Source organism: Leguminivora glycinivorella, chromosome 13, assembly GCF_023078275.1.
Source record: "Leguminivora glycinivorella isolate SPB_JAAS2020 chromosome 13, LegGlyc_1.1, whole genome shotgun sequence".
NCBI classification, from domain to species: domain Eukaryota; kingdom Metazoa; phylum Arthropoda; class Insecta; order Lepidoptera; family Tortricidae; genus Leguminivora; species Leguminivora glycinivorella.
The window spans coordinates 15,730,511-15,748,512 of NC_062983.1; the positions used below are offsets into that span (position 1 = coordinate 15,730,511).

The 18,002-nt window shown below is 38.9% G+C and overlaps 1 protein-coding gene across 1 annotated transcript in view; it reads left to right on the top strand.

Annotated features, from left to right (window-relative positions):
- Positions 1–8,285: 8,285 nt before the first annotated feature.
- LOC125232883 (zinc transporter ZIP1-like) overlaps positions 8,286–18,002 on the top strand; it is a 59,218-nt gene continuing 49,501 nt past the window's right edge. The window contains exon 1 of the mRNA XM_048138708.1: positions 8,286–8,732. Within this exon, the coding sequence (XP_047994665.1) occupies positions 8,432–8,732 (301 nt within the window). The 5' untranslated portion in view covers positions 8,286–8,431. The remainder of the gene's footprint in view (positions 8,733–18,002) is intronic.

An 18,002-nucleotide genomic window follows, 5' to 3' on the forward strand; every position in this document is an offset into this window, starting at 1 on the left:
TTTTATTGATTCATTTAATTTTAATTTTTATTTCAATTTCTATTTTATTGAGCCCACATTCTCTCCATCTCCGCCACTGTGTCTGTATTGCATGGTGTTTTACCTGTCAGCTTTAGAACAATCTAGCTCTTCTATCTGGAGAGCACTAAGTAATTTTACTCTACTCAGGGCCACATGAGCCTGTCCAACCGCAAAAGTAAGGGACCCTAAATACACCACTGCGTAGTGCCTTGCATCTTGTGCACGGTAGATGCCCAACTTGAAATCACTAGGAGTCAATGCCGGCCAGTGCCGGCTTGTGCAATCGATTAGGGTTGTGTGCGTTGGTTGAGCGAATTTGAGTTTCGGCAGGTTTGGGAAGAAATTTTAGCATGTAGGGAAAAAATCGCGATCGCGAGCGTAGCGAGCGCGAAATTTTTTTCATAGTGCTGCGCTAATTTGAAGATTAATGCAATTCGGAACTTAAGGATTTCATCTTACTCTGTAAGAGGATAGAGACAAAGGGTTGAATTTTCTCAGTCGCACTCTAGTATATTTACGTTGGGTTGAACCTGGATATGGAACGTGGACGCGACATTTTGCTAAGCAACTAAAAGACTGATAGTGGCTCTGGGAACTGTAGACCTTCGCGACATGCTTAGCAGTAGCGTGGCGTGAAATTTTTCGTTGATAAAGCCACCCCCCCACCCCCCACCTTATTTTCGCTCTTAAGGGTCGCAAGAAAACCCACACCCACCTTTTTTATATACTACGTTAATCTTTCTTTTTTTCGGGGGCCGAGCCCCCCTTTATTTACTCTTAAGGGTCACAAGAAAACCCTAACCCAACTTATTTTTAATATTACGTTAATCTTTCTTTTATGCGGGGGGCTTCGCCCCCCGAGCCCCTCTTACTTTTGCTCTTAAGGGTCACAAGAAAACCCTTAACCAACTTATTTTAAATACTACGTTGATATTTATTTAGGCAATCATGGTCGCGCGATAAATTATAAAACAGCAGGCCATCCCTATCGATGCCCGATGTTTTATCGTTTATCGCGCGACCATGATTGCCTGGCTGGGCTGCATATTTAAGGGTCACAAAAAAGACCCTAACCTGACTTAGTTTAGATATACTGATTCGCTCTTTCCTTTTTCCGCTCATAAGGGTCGCAAGAAAACTCTAACCTAGCTTAGGCCTCGCTTCGCTTCGGTCAATAATAGGTTTGTTATAACGTTGAAAACGTAACGTTCGAAGTTCATTACGTGGCCTTTCTCACAAGCGCAAACAGAACTATGATACGATATGCCATCATGGAATGCCAGTGCCTATCTTCGGGCTTCATTATCAGACCTTGAAACCTAATCGTGGTCAAAGTTCATTATAAGACTTTTCTAAGAAACCCAAAAACAGCTATGATAAGAAGTTCCATCATGTAGTTCCAGTTCATATCTTCCGGCTCCAACATCAGACCTTGAAACCTAATCGTAGTCAAAGTTTATTACAATACTTTTCTAAGAAACCCAAAAACAGCTTTGATACGATGTTCCATCATGTAGTTCCAGTTCATATCTTCCGGCTCCAACATCAGACCTTGAAACCTAATCGTAGTCAAAGTTCATTACAATACTTTTCTAAGAAACCCAAAAACAGCTATGATACGATGTTCCATCATGTAGTTCCAGTTCATATCTTCCGGCTCCATCATCAGATCAGTTCAACAGTACCATATTATTGTATTGTCATCAGAACTGCATACAGCTGCCAATTTTCATTACGCTACGATCCTTGGAAGATGGTTAAATTAGCCTCCGTAGATTCCATTCCATTACATAGTTAGTTACATACACGAAAAGCGTGTTAAAAACTTAAAACTCGACTTCCGTCGTCGCGCGCTTTGTACCATCTGTTTAGACGGCGCGTATTAACACGAGCCGAGCCGAAGATGGCGCGCGCGCCTTTGATCCGTGTCGAAAAAACCGACAAGTGATGGATCGCGCGAACTTTGCCGAGCCGAGCCGAGCCGCGCCGAGCGTAGCTGTTTAAACGGCGCGTGGCGCGCCGGATGACGAGCCGAGCCAGGCTCGGCTCGCGTTATCGCGCGCCGTTTAAACGCACCTTTATGCTTCTTGGACGGAATACTAATATTCACCCACTATAGGTACATAAACCTTCGATTTAACATACATATTATCACGCCTGTATCCCATATGGAGGAAATTGGACACAGAAAGTGGAGATGGGCTGGGCACATTGCCAGGATGGACCATAGTCGCTGGGCGAGACGAACTATGGTGTGGAAGCCCGCTAACACCCGCGGTCGTGGCAAGCCCCTTGGATGTAGAGATGACATCTGCCAACTAGCTGGCGATAACTGGATGCGGATGGCAATGGACCGACATGCGTGAAGGAGTGGAGAGGAGGCCTATGTCCGAAGACGGGCGGTTTAAAGGCTGCTATAGATAGATAGAAAGATCCAAGGGAAGGCAGAGCACATGAACTACTAAGTTTCAGTGCCACTCTTAATTGGCACCTTCGATTTAAACATCTTGTTAAGTCAAAACCTTCTGATTGGAGGCATTTTCTTTCACATATTTCAAGTCAGTAAGTCACATTTTGATTTCTAGTCATTTTAATTTATTTTCAGCTTAAGTAGGAATTCAAGATGACTCACATTAGAACGGGACAGGATGAGACGGAACGGGACAAAATAAATATCTACACAACACGAAATTATATTACGCGAAGAAAAGTGAGAATAAATTACACATAATATTGTTGGCGATTTCCAGCGCTATCTTCCGGTTATGACATGTTCTGGGGCGTTTATGTAGCCACACTCAAAAACCTAACCACAAAATTTAAAGTCTGAACAAGCCCCAACATAGTGGATCAATTGCCATCAAACACGGCTAATAATATAAGAAATACTCCCAACTAATTCAGCTTTCGAACTCGAACAAATAAATCTAAATCTAAATCGGTTCATCCGTGCGGGAGCTACGATGCCACAGACAGACAGACAGACACTCACACACACAGACAGACAGACACGGCAAACTTATAACACCCCGTTATTTTTGCGTCGCGGGCTAAAAACTCTGGGCACTGGAACCAGACAGACCAAATGTTTCAACGCAAAAAGCGAGAAAACCAACGTTGCTTATGTACTTATTACTTTACTAGCTTTTGCCCGCGGCTTCGCTCACGTTAGAAAGAGACAAAAAGTAGCCTATGTCACTCTCCACCCCTTCAACTATCTACTTAAAAAATCACGTCAATTCGTCGCTCCGTTTTTCCGTGAAAGACGGACAAACAAACAGACACACACACTTTCCCATTTATAATATTAGTATGGATTTCGACATTTTCAACGCCTGAGTTGTTGTAAAAACATTTGTTGAGCATTATTTACGCCAATCAGCGCCTCTCAAATATAATACTATGGTGTTTGTTTTGACTAAATCCTTTAGAAACTGAAATACGCATGCGTGACAATGAACTGTAACGTTACAGTTCATTGTCACGCATGCGTATTTCAGTTTCATTCGTTCGAATGAAATGGAAAATTTTCTTGACATTTAAAACGCTGAGAACAAACAATGCGTTGAAATCTAATTACCGTAACCATATTTGTAGACTAACAAGTATATAATGTAGCAAGATAAAAATTTAACTACACTCAGTTCAGGCTTACTTGTCCAATCATGTAAACAAACACTGCTGGAAAACATTATCTCAATTTTCTCTGGAATTACACATTAACCATCTTTTAAAATGTTATTATACACTTAAATAAACTCACAAAGTATTGAAATCAATCAAAAAATCACTGAATAATATAATTTCTAGAACGATTTTCATCAATAATTGTAATTACGAATGGATGACATAAAAAACTCCTGACATTACGAAGTCTAGATTGTTTATGAGTCGCAATAGCTTGGAAAAAATGCGTTGATATTAACTACAATAATTTATCAGATTTTTAACCGACTTCTTTACGTAGAAGGAGGAGGTTCTGTATTCAGTTTCGTATTTATATGTTTTATATACTTATGTTTACCGATGACTCCGAGAGCCATGATCCGATTTTAATCATGTTTCTGAAGAAAGCGAAAGTGAGACAAGCCTTTTTGACAGGAACAGGATCATTGCAAATGTGACGAAAAATAATTTAATTTTGGTTTTAACATAGATAGTGTGTAATGTAAAATTGAAAATCCTCTGATGACGTCAGCAGCGAAATTATCGTTAATACATCATTTTATCGACACTTCCAATCCCTAGTCATTGTCTTTGACCATATTTGACGTTTCGTTTGTTTACTATATTGGACAAGTAAGGCTGAACTGACTATATATAGTCATAGTTAAAGCCGGATGAGGTGTGCACGAGTAGGTACGTCAAAACCCTACAAAATTTAAGAAGTCCATTCATTACCTACACCTACTACATATCCATACTAATATTATAAATGGGAAAGTGTGTGTGTCTGTTTGTTTGTCCGTCTTTCACGGCAAAACGGAGCGACGAATTGACGTGATTTTTTAAGTGGAGATAGTTGAAGGGATGGAGAGTGACATAGGCTACTTTTTGTCTCTTTCTAACGCGAGCGAAGCCGCAGGCAAAAGCTAGTATGTAATAATTTAAAAAAAACCGACGATTTTGGGGTTCTGGTGAAAGGGACTTGCGAATGTTGGATTATGTAGAAATGTGTAGCTATTTTTTTAAAACTGAATTAATATAAATCTTTGATTATTTGATGGAAACACAAATGAATTTGCATTTATTTACATTGACATTTATAAATAATATGTTCTGTTAGTAGGTTAACACACACACAAACATTTTCTCTAACATAGTTTCTGTATAAGTGATCATACGTTCTGTTTAGTTATAAGACCTAGTTATTAATTTTCTGGGTGCCCTGAAAACCAGTGCCGCGTCTATAAGACACGGTATTCGCTGAGTGGCATCCTATTTGGTGTACTAGTTATTAAGTATTATGTACTTGTTTTTATTATGTATCTGTATTTTTTTATACTACGTCGGTGGCAAACAAGCATACGGCCCGCCTGATGTAAAGCGGTCACCGTAACCTATGGACGCCTGCAACTCAAACAGTGTCACATGCGCGTTGCCACCCCATTAGAAACTTGTACATTCCCTTTTGCTGTGTTAAGTACACAGCAAAAAGGAGTGTACAAGTCCTAAGGAGCCAAATAAATATTTTCTATTCTATTCTATTCTATAATATACGTATACCGTTAAGGTTTGAGGAGTTTCCTCAATTCCTAATGAATCCGATATTCGATTATAAGATATTGAGTTTGACAAAATTTGACCTGAAAACTCAATATGTAAGCATAACAAAGAGAACAAATCTCCTAACAAATAAATGTCACTGTTCTGAACTTAAATGCATGCTGTTCTTATAAAAATACGAAAGTCACTATAAGTGTACCGTTCAGATTTGAGGAGTTCCGTTCTGATTATCATCAAAAGTTCCACTGCACCAAATGTCACTGTTCTGAAAGTAAACGCAAGCTGTTCTGATAAAAATACCAAAGTCATTATAAGCGTGCCGGTCAGATTTAAAGAGTTCCGTTCTGATCTTCATCAGCAGTTTCACTGCACCAAATGTCACTGTTCTGGACGTAAGTGCATGCTGTTCTTATAAAAATACCAAAGTCACTATAAGTGTGCCGTTCAGATTTGAGGAGTTCCGTTCTGACCATCATCAGCAGTTCCACTGCACCAAATGTCACTGTTCCGTACGTAAACGCATGCTGTACTTATAAAAACACAAAAATCACCATATGCCTTTCAGATTTGAGGAGTTGCCTCGATTTCTCCAAGATTCCATCATCAGAACTGGGTTTTGATAAAAGTGGGACCAATATGCATATACATTCAATCAAAAATTTTTTTTCAAAATCGGTCCAGTAACGACGGAGATATCGTGGAACAAACATAAAAAAAACATACAGACGAATTGAATCCACCTTCCTTGAGATTTGGGGGCGGCGGTTAAAAATAATTAAGCCTATAATACGTCCCACTCACTGCTGGGTACAGGCCCTGTAGCCGAATGGCATTTCTCCGACGCCAAACGAAAGCGATACGCCGCTGGCTCTGTCGCGCCAATACGCAAGCGCGATAGAGATAGATATCTACTAGCGCTTCGTTTCGTGAGCGTTTCGTGAGCGATTGTGCCATTCGGCTAGCCACCCTGGTGCCGTAGGCAAATGGCATTTCTGCGACGCGAAACGAAAACGAAACGCCGCGAAAGGTAGTCTGGCTCTGTCGCGCCAATATCCAAGAGCGATAGAGATAGATATCTACGAGCGTCTCGTTTCGTGAGCGTTTCTGCCGAATGGCATTTCTCCGACGCCAAACGAAAGCGATACGCCGCTGGCTCTGTCGCGCCAATACGCAAGCGCGATAGAGATAGATATCTACTAGCGCTTCGTTTCGTGAGCGTTTCGTGAGCGATTGTGCCATTCGGCTAGCCACCCAGGCCTCCTTACACGCGAAAGAGGGCTCGGGATGTAGTCCCAAGTCCCAATTCCCCAGCCCATTGCAATAATATGGGCGATTTGACATACACCTTTGAATTTCTTTATGTACCTATGCAGGTTTTTAGGGTTCCGTAGCCAAAATGGCAAAAACGGAACCCTTATAGTTTCGTCATGTCCGTCTGTCCGTCTGTCCGTCTGTCCGTCTGTCCGTCTGTCACAGCCGATTTACTCGGAAACTATAAGTACTACAGTGATGAAATTTGATGGGAATATGTGTTGTATGAACCGCTACAAAATTATGACACTAAATAGTAAAAAAGAATTGGGGGTGGGGCCCCCATACATGTAACTGAGGGATGAAAATTTTTTTTCGATGTACATACCCGTGTGGGGTATCAATGGAAAGGTCTTTTAAAATGATATAAAGTTTTCTAAAAACATTTTTCTTAAAGTGAACGGTTTTTGAGATATCAGCTCTCAAAGTCGTAAAAAGTATGTCCCCCCCTCTATTTTTATAACTACGGGGTATAAAATTCTAAAAAAAATAGAGGTGATGCATGCTAATTAACTCTTTCAACGATTTTTGGTTTGATCAAAGTATCTCTTATAGTTTTTGAGATAGGTTGATTTAACTGTAATTTTGGTTTGCTGCTACGGAACCCTTTGTGCGCGAGCCCGACTCGCACTTGGCCGGTTTTTCATGATATTTTCCTTCACCGAAAAGCTTAAATAAGTTTAGGTAATTTGTCGGTACTAATTCCGAAAAACTGAATCGACATAATAATTTCATGAACTTCTCGTAGAGGAAAACAACGAAACAATCCGTGATCCATTAAAAAACTTAAGTTTTAGCCATTCTGCATTATTACCCACTTTTTTCTACTCCCGTAGTGTTATTCGTCATTTTCAGTACAGATGGTCGTTTTTTTACGCACTAGTTCGAGAAGTGGTTCATTATATAACAGGTCGAAACTTCGGAGGCTCATCTGTACTGAAAAACGTCGTACGATACACGTGCGAAAAGGAAATTCGTCATGTTTTAATTTATCGCCACTCGTTTCGAACTTCCTTTTTTACGCACTTGTATCGTAATGTACTATTATAGTGTCGTGCATAGATCTTTAAAGCCCTACCTAAAAGATGCCAGCCGGGGCCCGGCCGTAATAATTATAATGGCAGGTTAAATTTTCTGTTTAGGTTAGTGAGGTCATCTTTGCTGCTACGGGCATTCGAGGATTTCTACCGGAAAGGAGAAATTTTAATGCATTAACCTTGCAATTTTTTCCTTGCCAAAATCACAAGGATATTGGTATCATTAAAACAAATACAACAAACTTATTTTATTCTTCTACGGCCAGGGGACGAGTAGAGCTTAATATAAATATAAAGGACATAATAATATTAATAATGTATGTTAAGTCACTTTATTACAACACTAAATGTGTCCACGCTTTTTTACATCTAACAGTACCAACACAAGTACCCATATTAAACAAAAATGCGACTTAATTCGTATTTTTAGAACTGATAAGAATCAGTCAGGGTATACAGAGCGTAACGCGTGCCTAAGCTATAGTTAAACAAATATACATTAATCACACTCGAAAAACTCGCTCGTAAAAAATACTAAATCATATCACTCAAAGTCTAATGCATCTCAGTCATGTCACATAGCTTCAAGCGTAAAATCCTCCTTGAGTGACGAAAGCTAAGTGCACTCTGATGTTGCAATAGTAAGGTTTTTGTAGAGCGGGAGTGGACGGTCCGACCGCTGCGCCGACGCACCGACTAGTACCCACTCGGCTCTCGATCAGCGCGCGCGCATGATACCGACAGATACCGATACCGATACCGTATAAAAGGGCGCGCGCCCTTGGCACCACACAGTTCACTCCTACTTGGAACTCTGTTCACTTCGAAATTTGAAAATGGACTTCCGTCACAGTCACGGCGACCATGATCATGATCACGATCATGACGATGGGGATGGGGTTATCCTGGCGAAGGGGGTGGCTATGGCTGTCCTGTTCTGTGCTTCCATGGTCTGTGGAATAGTTCCCCTGCTCCTGGCGAGGAAGTTCAACTGGGTATCAGCTGGAGAAGCGAGTAATTTGAAGTCTACGAATAGGATAGTGATGACATTGCTGTCTTTTGGGGGTGGAGTGCTTCTGTCGACCACCTTTATGCACCTGATTCCTGAGGTGGACCATAATGTGGAGTATTTGGAGGGTGAGTCGTTTTTTTTGTTTCTTCATTTTTGCATGCAAGTTGAAATTATAGTGAAGCCGGTGAATCTTTATATCGGTATTGATGAATTGAAAGAGTTATTGACAATTGTGGTGTATTTTTTAATTCGTAATAATGCCTTGTGGTGGAAATTTCATACTTGTTATGAAATAAAGTTTTATTTTCAAGGTTTTTTATATATAATTTCAGATTTTTTTTTAACCCCTTAATGGGATCTAGAGATGTTTTTTTTTTATAAAGAGAAGTGTAGGTATATTTTGGGTACCTATCAAAGATAGCTGTAAAACACCTAGCGTAAAATTACATTACTTTACCTTGTCCATTATAAAATAAAACATTTACATTATGTAAATCGATAAATTTAAATACCTTGTTCCCACGAAAACAATAGAGGTTATAGAAACAAAAAAATGATGAAACTTACAAAAAAGTTTTAATTGAATAATTATTAGTTTTAATTGCCTAATTCATACTATTTAATTCCGCAAAAAATCGGTAGAGTTCGTCATCGTCGTATTTTTTTATTCATCGTTAAGCTTCGCTTTATTACTTCCAATGATATTATAAATGATAGCTAACCACGAAAATTATTCTTGTGAAATTACTACTTAAATATACTATACGAGTAAATAACATTAGATATTAGAACAGCAATTCCTTATTAATCCTCGTAAGTCCCGGCGTAAGGTTAGTGGGCTGTCAACTGTCAAATTATATATAAAATGGTGGGTTAACCTCGAGTTAACCCTCCATTTTCGGTGGTGCAAGTGACCCTTAAAGGAATACTTAATAGTAAGTTCCAACTTCAAAATCGGACAATTTGGCCTGGGTCTTAGGACTTCGGAGGCTATGGGTTGCGACCCATTGTTGTTGGGTATACGGTATACCTTGGTGGCCTGGTTGTATAAAATATTTAGTAGACCCTGAAACTACTTACCGTGGATTCTGCAATATATGGGCAAATCAACTTTCTGGCCTACACTTTTGAGTGTTTTTGGCTTTACTCAAAATATCTCTAGAGTTACCAAGAAAACAAACTTTTAATGAATAAAATTTCAGTTCAATGGGTTTAACAGTTATTTCTTTGAATGTTTTAAGTTTTAAAATACACAATAAAGTGAAAAGTATAGAAATCATTATAAAAAGGGTTAAATTTACAACGAAGTTTTTAAATCTGCGGACACATTTGAGTCGGTCCAATTATGGCTGTGTTTATAAGGTCCAGTCCACTTTTGGAACCACTCCATTATTGGAGCATTCACAAGAGGTCGATCAAGGCTAAACTTGAATTAAATAACTTAATTACTACTATCAATAGCCTTGCATTTGAGTTGCTGGAATACATTAAATTTAAATTTATTTAATTATAACTCGTTTAGAGGTAAATGGTCTTAGTTTAGTTCAGTGTATTAAACCGATCGCACCAATTTACTTAATTAGTCAAAACGAATTAAAAAAACCATATCATCTCCTCCTAGCCGTTTTCGGCTACGGCGACTGCGTTTTACAGTTGAGAGCGTCGTTGGTGTGCTCTCAGGTGGCTGACGTAGCCAATTTTTGCTACGAATGTGCGGCCACACTCGCGGCAGGTCAGCACCCCTCCGACATAATTGTAAGTAATGGCCACAGGTGGTCTGGCTTTTAGCTCATCGCGCTTAGCGTCGAGTTCTGTGCGGCGTCTAGCTTCAAACTGACGCACCTGTGTCTGCACATTCAATAAAATAGTGTAATCTAATAAATATTCGGTTGTAGGTACTTATTATCAAATAGGTAGTAGGTAAGTAGTACACATGAGATTACTTATTATAATCATCATCATCATTTCAGCCATTAATCGCCCACTGCTGAGCATAGGCCTCCCTTCGTGTAGGCCACTTATCCCGGTCCTGGGCTAATCTCATCCAGAAGTGCCCCACAGTTTTTCCAATGTCGTTCACTAAATAAAATTCGTCCCAATAAAATCAATATACTATCTAGCCCAAGGTTTTTGCGGAAAAGTACAGGATAAAGGAACTCAGTTTTTTAATTGAATATGCTTATGCTAATAAATCAAATACTTACCTACATGCAAGTAACAGATTTAAGTGGCGACCGGTCTGGCGCTGATGGTAGTGACCCTGCCTGCTGCGCCGCGGTCCCGGGTTCGAATCCTGGTAAGGGAATTTATTTGTGTGATGAGCAACAGATATTTATTCCTGAGTCATGGATGTTTTCTATGTATATAAGTATTTATACATTATATATATCGTTGTCTGGGTACCCACAACACAAGCCTTCTTGAGCTTACCGTGGGCCTCAGTCAATCTGTGTAAGAATGTCCTATAATATTTATTTATTATTATTTTATTATTTATAAGTACTTAACTCTTTTTTCCTCAATGCAAAGTACTTTTCCACTGTTTACTATTTTGATTAGAAAAGAGTTATCAATTATTATCTATTTAATCCTCAGATCAATTGAGCAGTAAAATGTGAAAGTTTACAGAAAAATACAAGACTTGTACCAACAGTAACACTTAACTAACCTTCAGTTCACCTTATTTATGTACTTAAGGTTTACGAATGATTCGTTGGACGAAGGCGACACGGGATCACAGATTCATATCGATATCGGTTAATATAGTCTGCGAAAAAAAAAACGCATAAGTAAATGAATAAAGATTTCTTATATACAGTTAAAGGAGAATTTTGTTCTACAAATACCGCAATTAGACGTTATATCATATAAATAAATAGTTCTATTATGGTCAGCTTTTTATTTACAATCCTGACATGCAACAATATAATTATTTAGCTAAGGGTGAAGTCACTCACGCCTATCTATCAGAATCGAGCCGCATTTTATGTACCTAGCTATGAGAAATCGCTCGTTAGCTAGTATGAAAACGCTTACGCATCGGAAAAGCTGAAAACATGCGTACATTTTTTTTATTAGACTGTTGTAGTACTTGTAGTGTCCCACTGCTGGGCAAAGGCCTCTCCTCGCATCTTCCACTCAACCCTGTCATGTGCGTAATTCTGCCAGCTTGGATAGAATGCGTTCAAGCCATCCGCCATCTCTTTTTTGGTCTGCCTGAACCCCGGCCTGCACCCTCTACGGTGTTACGTACATTAATACATAAAATGCGGCTAGATGCTGATCATGCTGATAGATGTGATTTCACCCTAAGTTTAATAATTATTTTTTTCAATTTTCTATCTTTTATTAACATTTTCCAACATACCCATGCGGTTTGGCTTCAGAATGTTTTTGATTAAGAGTTTTTAATACCGATTAAATCATTGTGAACCCTCAATTATTTCGTCGACCGGTCTGGCGCAGTCGGTAGTGACCCTGCCTGCTGCGCCGCGGTCCCGGGTTCGAATCCCGGTAAGGGCATTTATTTGTGTGATGAGCACAGATATTTGGTTCTGAGTCATGGATGTTTTCTATGTATATAAGTATTTATATATTATATATATCGTTGTCTGAGTACCCACAACACAAGCCTTCTTGAGCTTACCGTGGGCCTCAGTCAATCTGTGTAAGAATGTCCTATAATATTTATTTATTTATTAATTATTTAAAACGTTCTTCTAATTGTATCCACTAAAAACCAGGCCTTCACAGTTCAAACTGATTTCACAACCCACAATTTGATCCCCAATAAAACAATTGCCGAATGATTTTTCGTCAGATCGATTGATTTGACAGCTCATTAGAATGTGCGGCCATTATCTAACTCTTGCGTCACGGAGTCACTGGGCCACTGGTCGGCAGTAAGATGACCACTTGCGGCGCTGTTCTGACCACTTACCTGTCACTGGGCCACTGGCCGCAAAGGCGTGAGATGACCACTTGGCTGCTCCGACTACTGACTAGTTTTAGGCTAAGTTTAACCGGTATAATAGCTCCTTTAAAAATAGGCATATAATTAACCGGGCAACTAAAATATTAAACGGGAAGTTATGTCGGGCATACAATAATATAATTTGGCTGTGTTTTAATATTGTGGCGACAAAAAAAATATATGAGCCTCAAATACTAAGCACCATTATTATTGAAAAAACGGCAGCAAATTTCAAGCGACAAAAATATTGCCGAGGAACATTAAACAATACTTTGGCGACTAAAATAATAATTGGCACCTAGTATTGTAAAGCGTAAGATTTTTAATATTTGTAGGCATATAGATGTTAGCACCGAAATAATTATACTTAGCTCATCGTTTAAAGTAGTATTTAAATGGCGGAGGCAACTAAAAAAAATTATTGGGAAGTAGGTTTTTTTTAAACACATATAAAATCTGTTTTTTTATCATGCAGAAACGTCTGCGTATAAGTCCTACCAAATTTGCTATGTCATATTCTCAGGTACTTTGTATGAACAAAACAACGATAGCAAAAAGGAAATGAAATACAGTCCCAGAGGCACCGTTAGGTACGACGACGAGCGAAGCGAGGAGGAGTGTTAGGTATCTTGCATCCCCAACACACATGACTCGCTATCAAAACAGAAATAGGAAGAAAATGGGCAACTTTTTACCGCCTAAATATTATGCAATCAAAAATCTACGGAAGTACTCTTAATCTAGAAGATTATTTTGCTCTTTAACATTATGCCAGCATAAGATTCGATATTATAAAATCTGCGGAACGATTTATGCCAAAGCATATTATGATTAAGGTTTTCCTGCCAAAAAAAATAATATTTCAGAGTGATGTTAAGACTGCGTAAGGCCAGCCTTAGATTCGGTAGAGTAAACGTCATGAAAAGTTAAATTAATTGTATAGACGAAGTTGCCTGCACCCCGAAACACCTAATTTCTTACCCATAAGTATAATATTTTGTCGACCGTTATATTTTATAAGAATCCTTTTTTTATTAAATTGAAATTGACATCGCTCACGAAACGCTCACGAAACGTAGCGCTAGTAGATATCATCTTATCGCGCTTGCGTATTGGCGCGACAGAGCCAGCGGCGTATCGCTTTCTGCGGCTCTGTCGCGCCAATACGCAAGCGCGATAGAGATAGATATCTACTAGCGCTTCGTTTCGTGAGCGTTTCGTGAGCGATTGTGCCATTCGGCTAGCCACCCAGGTGATGAGTGCCGATGTATAAATTTAAAATGTAGTTTTTATATTAATTTGCTATATAAATATTTTAAAAGAACTGTATATTTTATATTAATAGACAGCCGTTTTCCTATTAAACTGTATCTCTTAAATTGTTTCCAATATAATAATTCAGTTGCCAAATAAATAGTTGGTACTAGACATTAGCGTCTGAATAAATTATGTAGCATGTAATGACATTAAAATGCTACCTCATATTTAAATATTTTGAGGCCCCTTTTAGTCGCCAAACTTTTATTTTTGATACCCATTTCTATGGTTATTCAGTCGCCCGGTTAAATACGTGCCTTAAAAATATGCCTGCCTGGTCCTTATCAATCGGCAAAAAGGATGAATTTCTGATGAAATTTCACATGAAAACGATCTTATATTAAGAAAAAATAGTACCTACCTAAGTACTTTGAATGTGTCACTCAAGTTTCAAATTCATTCTAAGCTTAGTAACACACTCTAAGACCAAGTTAAATTATTTTCATATAAAATATTTTAACTTGTATTTTAAGTAGTCACACTACTAATTATACTTCATAAACATTAAATAAATGTCATATACAAAGAAAAAGTGACCAAGGCCTCCAAGTGTCCCGAGCTGGAATCGAACCAGCGTACTCCGTTTACCGCTCCGTTTACTTGGAGGCCTGGGTGGCTAGCCGAATGGCACAATCGCTCACGAAACGCTCACGAAACGAAGCGCTAGTAGATATCTATCTCTATCGCGCTTGCGTATTGGCGCGACAGAGCCAGCGGCGTATCGCTTTCGTTTGGCGTCGGAGAAATGCCATTCGGCTACGGGGCCTGGTCTTTCTTTGTATATGACATTTAGTTCATGTTTCTTAATAACATAATTTGCGGACTTTCTATTCGTTAATTTAAAAAAAATTAACTTATTTAAAATTTCTGACAAAACCATTTTAATTTATGATTTCCGCCATCGCCCTACGCGACAACATTTCCATCTCCATCATTTAGATGGCTAGCAGTCCTCAACTGTGCGTTTCTCCAGAAACTTCCCGCCCCGCACAGCTAAACTGTGGAATGAATTGTCGCCTGCGGTATTTCCGGACCGATGCGTCCTTCAAATCTTCAAGAAAAGAGCTTACACCTATCTTAAAGGCCGGCAACGCACCTCCAACACCTCTGGTGTTTCTGGTGTCCATGAGCGGCAGTGATCGCTTACCATACCTGTCTGCTCGTTAACCTCCTATCCCATGGAAAAAAATCTGTGGAGGATCTCAATTAATGGCGTCTGAAAACTCTGCTTGCGCTCGCGCAACGGCGATGGTTCTCATCTTGCCGACATCGAATCGATACCAGTTTGCCAGTTACCAGTTCTCGATAATGGTCCTATTATCGCATGACACTAAATTCAAGTCATTTTAATGAGAGCCGTGTAACTTGTTATCGTACTGTTATTTGTGAGAACCAGCCAAATATTTGGGAATGCTTTAATTTCGGTATTCAGTGAACCGATGGAAAGTGCAGTCCTTTCCTCATAAAATCCTCGACAAAATACAGATACACTTACACACATGTTACACATGTATACAATATATATCTATAGATATAAAGTAAGGACCTACCTAATGTCACTGACATGTTTGACAAGTTTTGGGTCAGGTCAGGTGCTGCTTTAAACATCTGAGCCTCTGTTATCTATAATCGATCTATTATGCTAATCAGTTCTACAATTCAAATATCGATGCCCTACAGTCAAGCGGTTACTGGCCAGCTAGCTTAGCCAAAGTGACAATTGTTGACGGTTCATGGCGATCGAAAGTATCGAAACGCAGTCTGTCTTTTTCGCGCCAATACAGTAGAGCGATAGGGAGAACTAGGTACGAAACGTAAGCGATTGTGATTGTGGATTAGGTACCCAGTTGGACACCTGCCAACCGAATCTACTAGTGAAGATCCTGCCTCACGTGTTCATTATAATTTATAAAATATTTATGTAATATTTAGTGGAATCGTGAGTCGATCACGTGTTGTTCGTTATTCGTTATTGCGCCGTTCGTATCTTTGCGTGAATTTTATGAGTGATAGATATCTTGAAAGAATTAGGATGGGAAAATTCGATAGTTATTATATCGATGTCGGTGATATTTGACGCGTACCTACTGTACGTAATATGTACTACGTATGTCTTTATTGTATTTATAGGCTAAATGTATTACAATATAAGGAAATTATTAGACATGACAGACCATTCAGTAGTAAAATAGTTAGGAATTATATCAAGCCTAAAACCTATTTAAAATCATTAAATCTATAACATCAAAAAAATACACTCTATTAAACGTCTTCTTCTGCCTACTAAGTACATTATCCTATTATATGTTACTCTTCGAATGCTGCCAAAATATGTGACCCTCTCTTATGGTCCTCAGGGCTCTTAGGGTTTGTAGGAACAAATAAGATCGTAACAGACATTTCTGCGGTGTTCGTTGAATAACATAACACTTACTATACCACCGAGAACCCGAGCACAGTCATTCAGTCATTGAGTCAATACTAAGTAATCAAACAGAACTTTACTTAAGGAAAACGTAATTTGTCAGTGCGCAAATTGCTGTGCAATGCAATTGTGCACAAATGACAATGTAAAACAAACACAACTAGACGAGGCATCCCCGGCACGCCGCCAGCCACGAGATCGTTCATCGCTGATGACTGTGCTACTTGTCAAGGTCAACACATACGAACAAAGTGACGAAATGTGTATACCCGACCCATAATTGATGTTACTGATAGATGATAGTTTTGATAAAATAAACTAACAAATAATAATATTAACGAATAGATTATAGATAAATAAGTAACTTTACCTACTTGTTGGTCTAAGGCACTGGTCCCACCGCGAGCTAGTAAACTATGGGCTATCGGCTATAAAAACGAACAAAAGATGATCACTCCGGTGTAAATAAAAGAGACACGGCGATGTTTATAGTTACTCGCCCAGCGGTGAGCTATCAATATCACCGTGTCTCTTTTATTTGCACGGGAGTGCTTATCTTTTGTTCGTTTTTATAGTCGATAGCTCATAGCTTACTAGCTCGCGGTGGGACCAGTGCCTAAGGGTACATACCCTACTTAAACTCCAGTATGATGACTATTATTGACGTTTGATTTTTTTACATATTAATCAGTGTGGTTTATCCGTGTCCGTGACTATACCTGTGAACTTAGACTTATGAAATAATCCCCTTTTTAGGGTTCCGTAGTCAACTAGGAACCCTTATAGTTTCGCCATGTCTGTCTGTCCGTCCGTCCGTCCGTCCGTCCGTCCGTCCGTCCGTCCGCGGATAATCTCAGTAACCGGTAGCACTAGAAAGCTGAAATTTGGTACCAATATGTAGATCAATTACGCCAACAAAGTGCAAAAATAAAAAATGGAAAAAATGTTTAATTAGGGTACTCCCCCTACATGTAAAGTGGGGGATGATTTTTTTTTCATTCCGACCCCAACGTGTGATATATTGTTGGATAGGTATTTAAAAATGAATAAGGGTTTACTAAGACCGTTTTTTGATAATATTGATATTTTCGGAAATAATCGCTCCTAAAGGAAAAAAAGTGCGTCCCCCCCCTCTAACTTTTGAACCATATGTTTAAAAAATATGAAAAAAATCGCAAAAGTAGAACTTTATAAAGACTTTCTAGGAAAATTATTTTGAACTTTATAGGTTCAGTAGTTTTTGAGAAAAATACGAAAAACTACGGAACCCTACACTGAGCGTGGTCCGACACGCTCTTGGCCGGTTTTTCTGAAGTAAATAAACTACATATTATGAATCAGAGTACAAAACAATCAAAATATAACATAATGGTTGAAGAATAATACTTTTTACGCAACGTTTAGCACAAACTTCCATGAGTGCGTACGTAGCCAAATGAACAAATGCTTACAATAATAATTATCATTATCATAGCTGTCTCTATCGCTCTTCTGTATTGGCGTCAGAGCCAGACTGCGTTACGAATGTTTAGATTGGCATCCAGCTTCAACGATCATCATTTCGCATAGGACGGCTGAGGGCTTTCTCAACTAGCTAAATAAGTGAAAACCTTTAATAGAAAATATCATATCAAAGAGGATCGAGTATTATAGAGAGTTACTGTCGAAGTAAAATGTGTA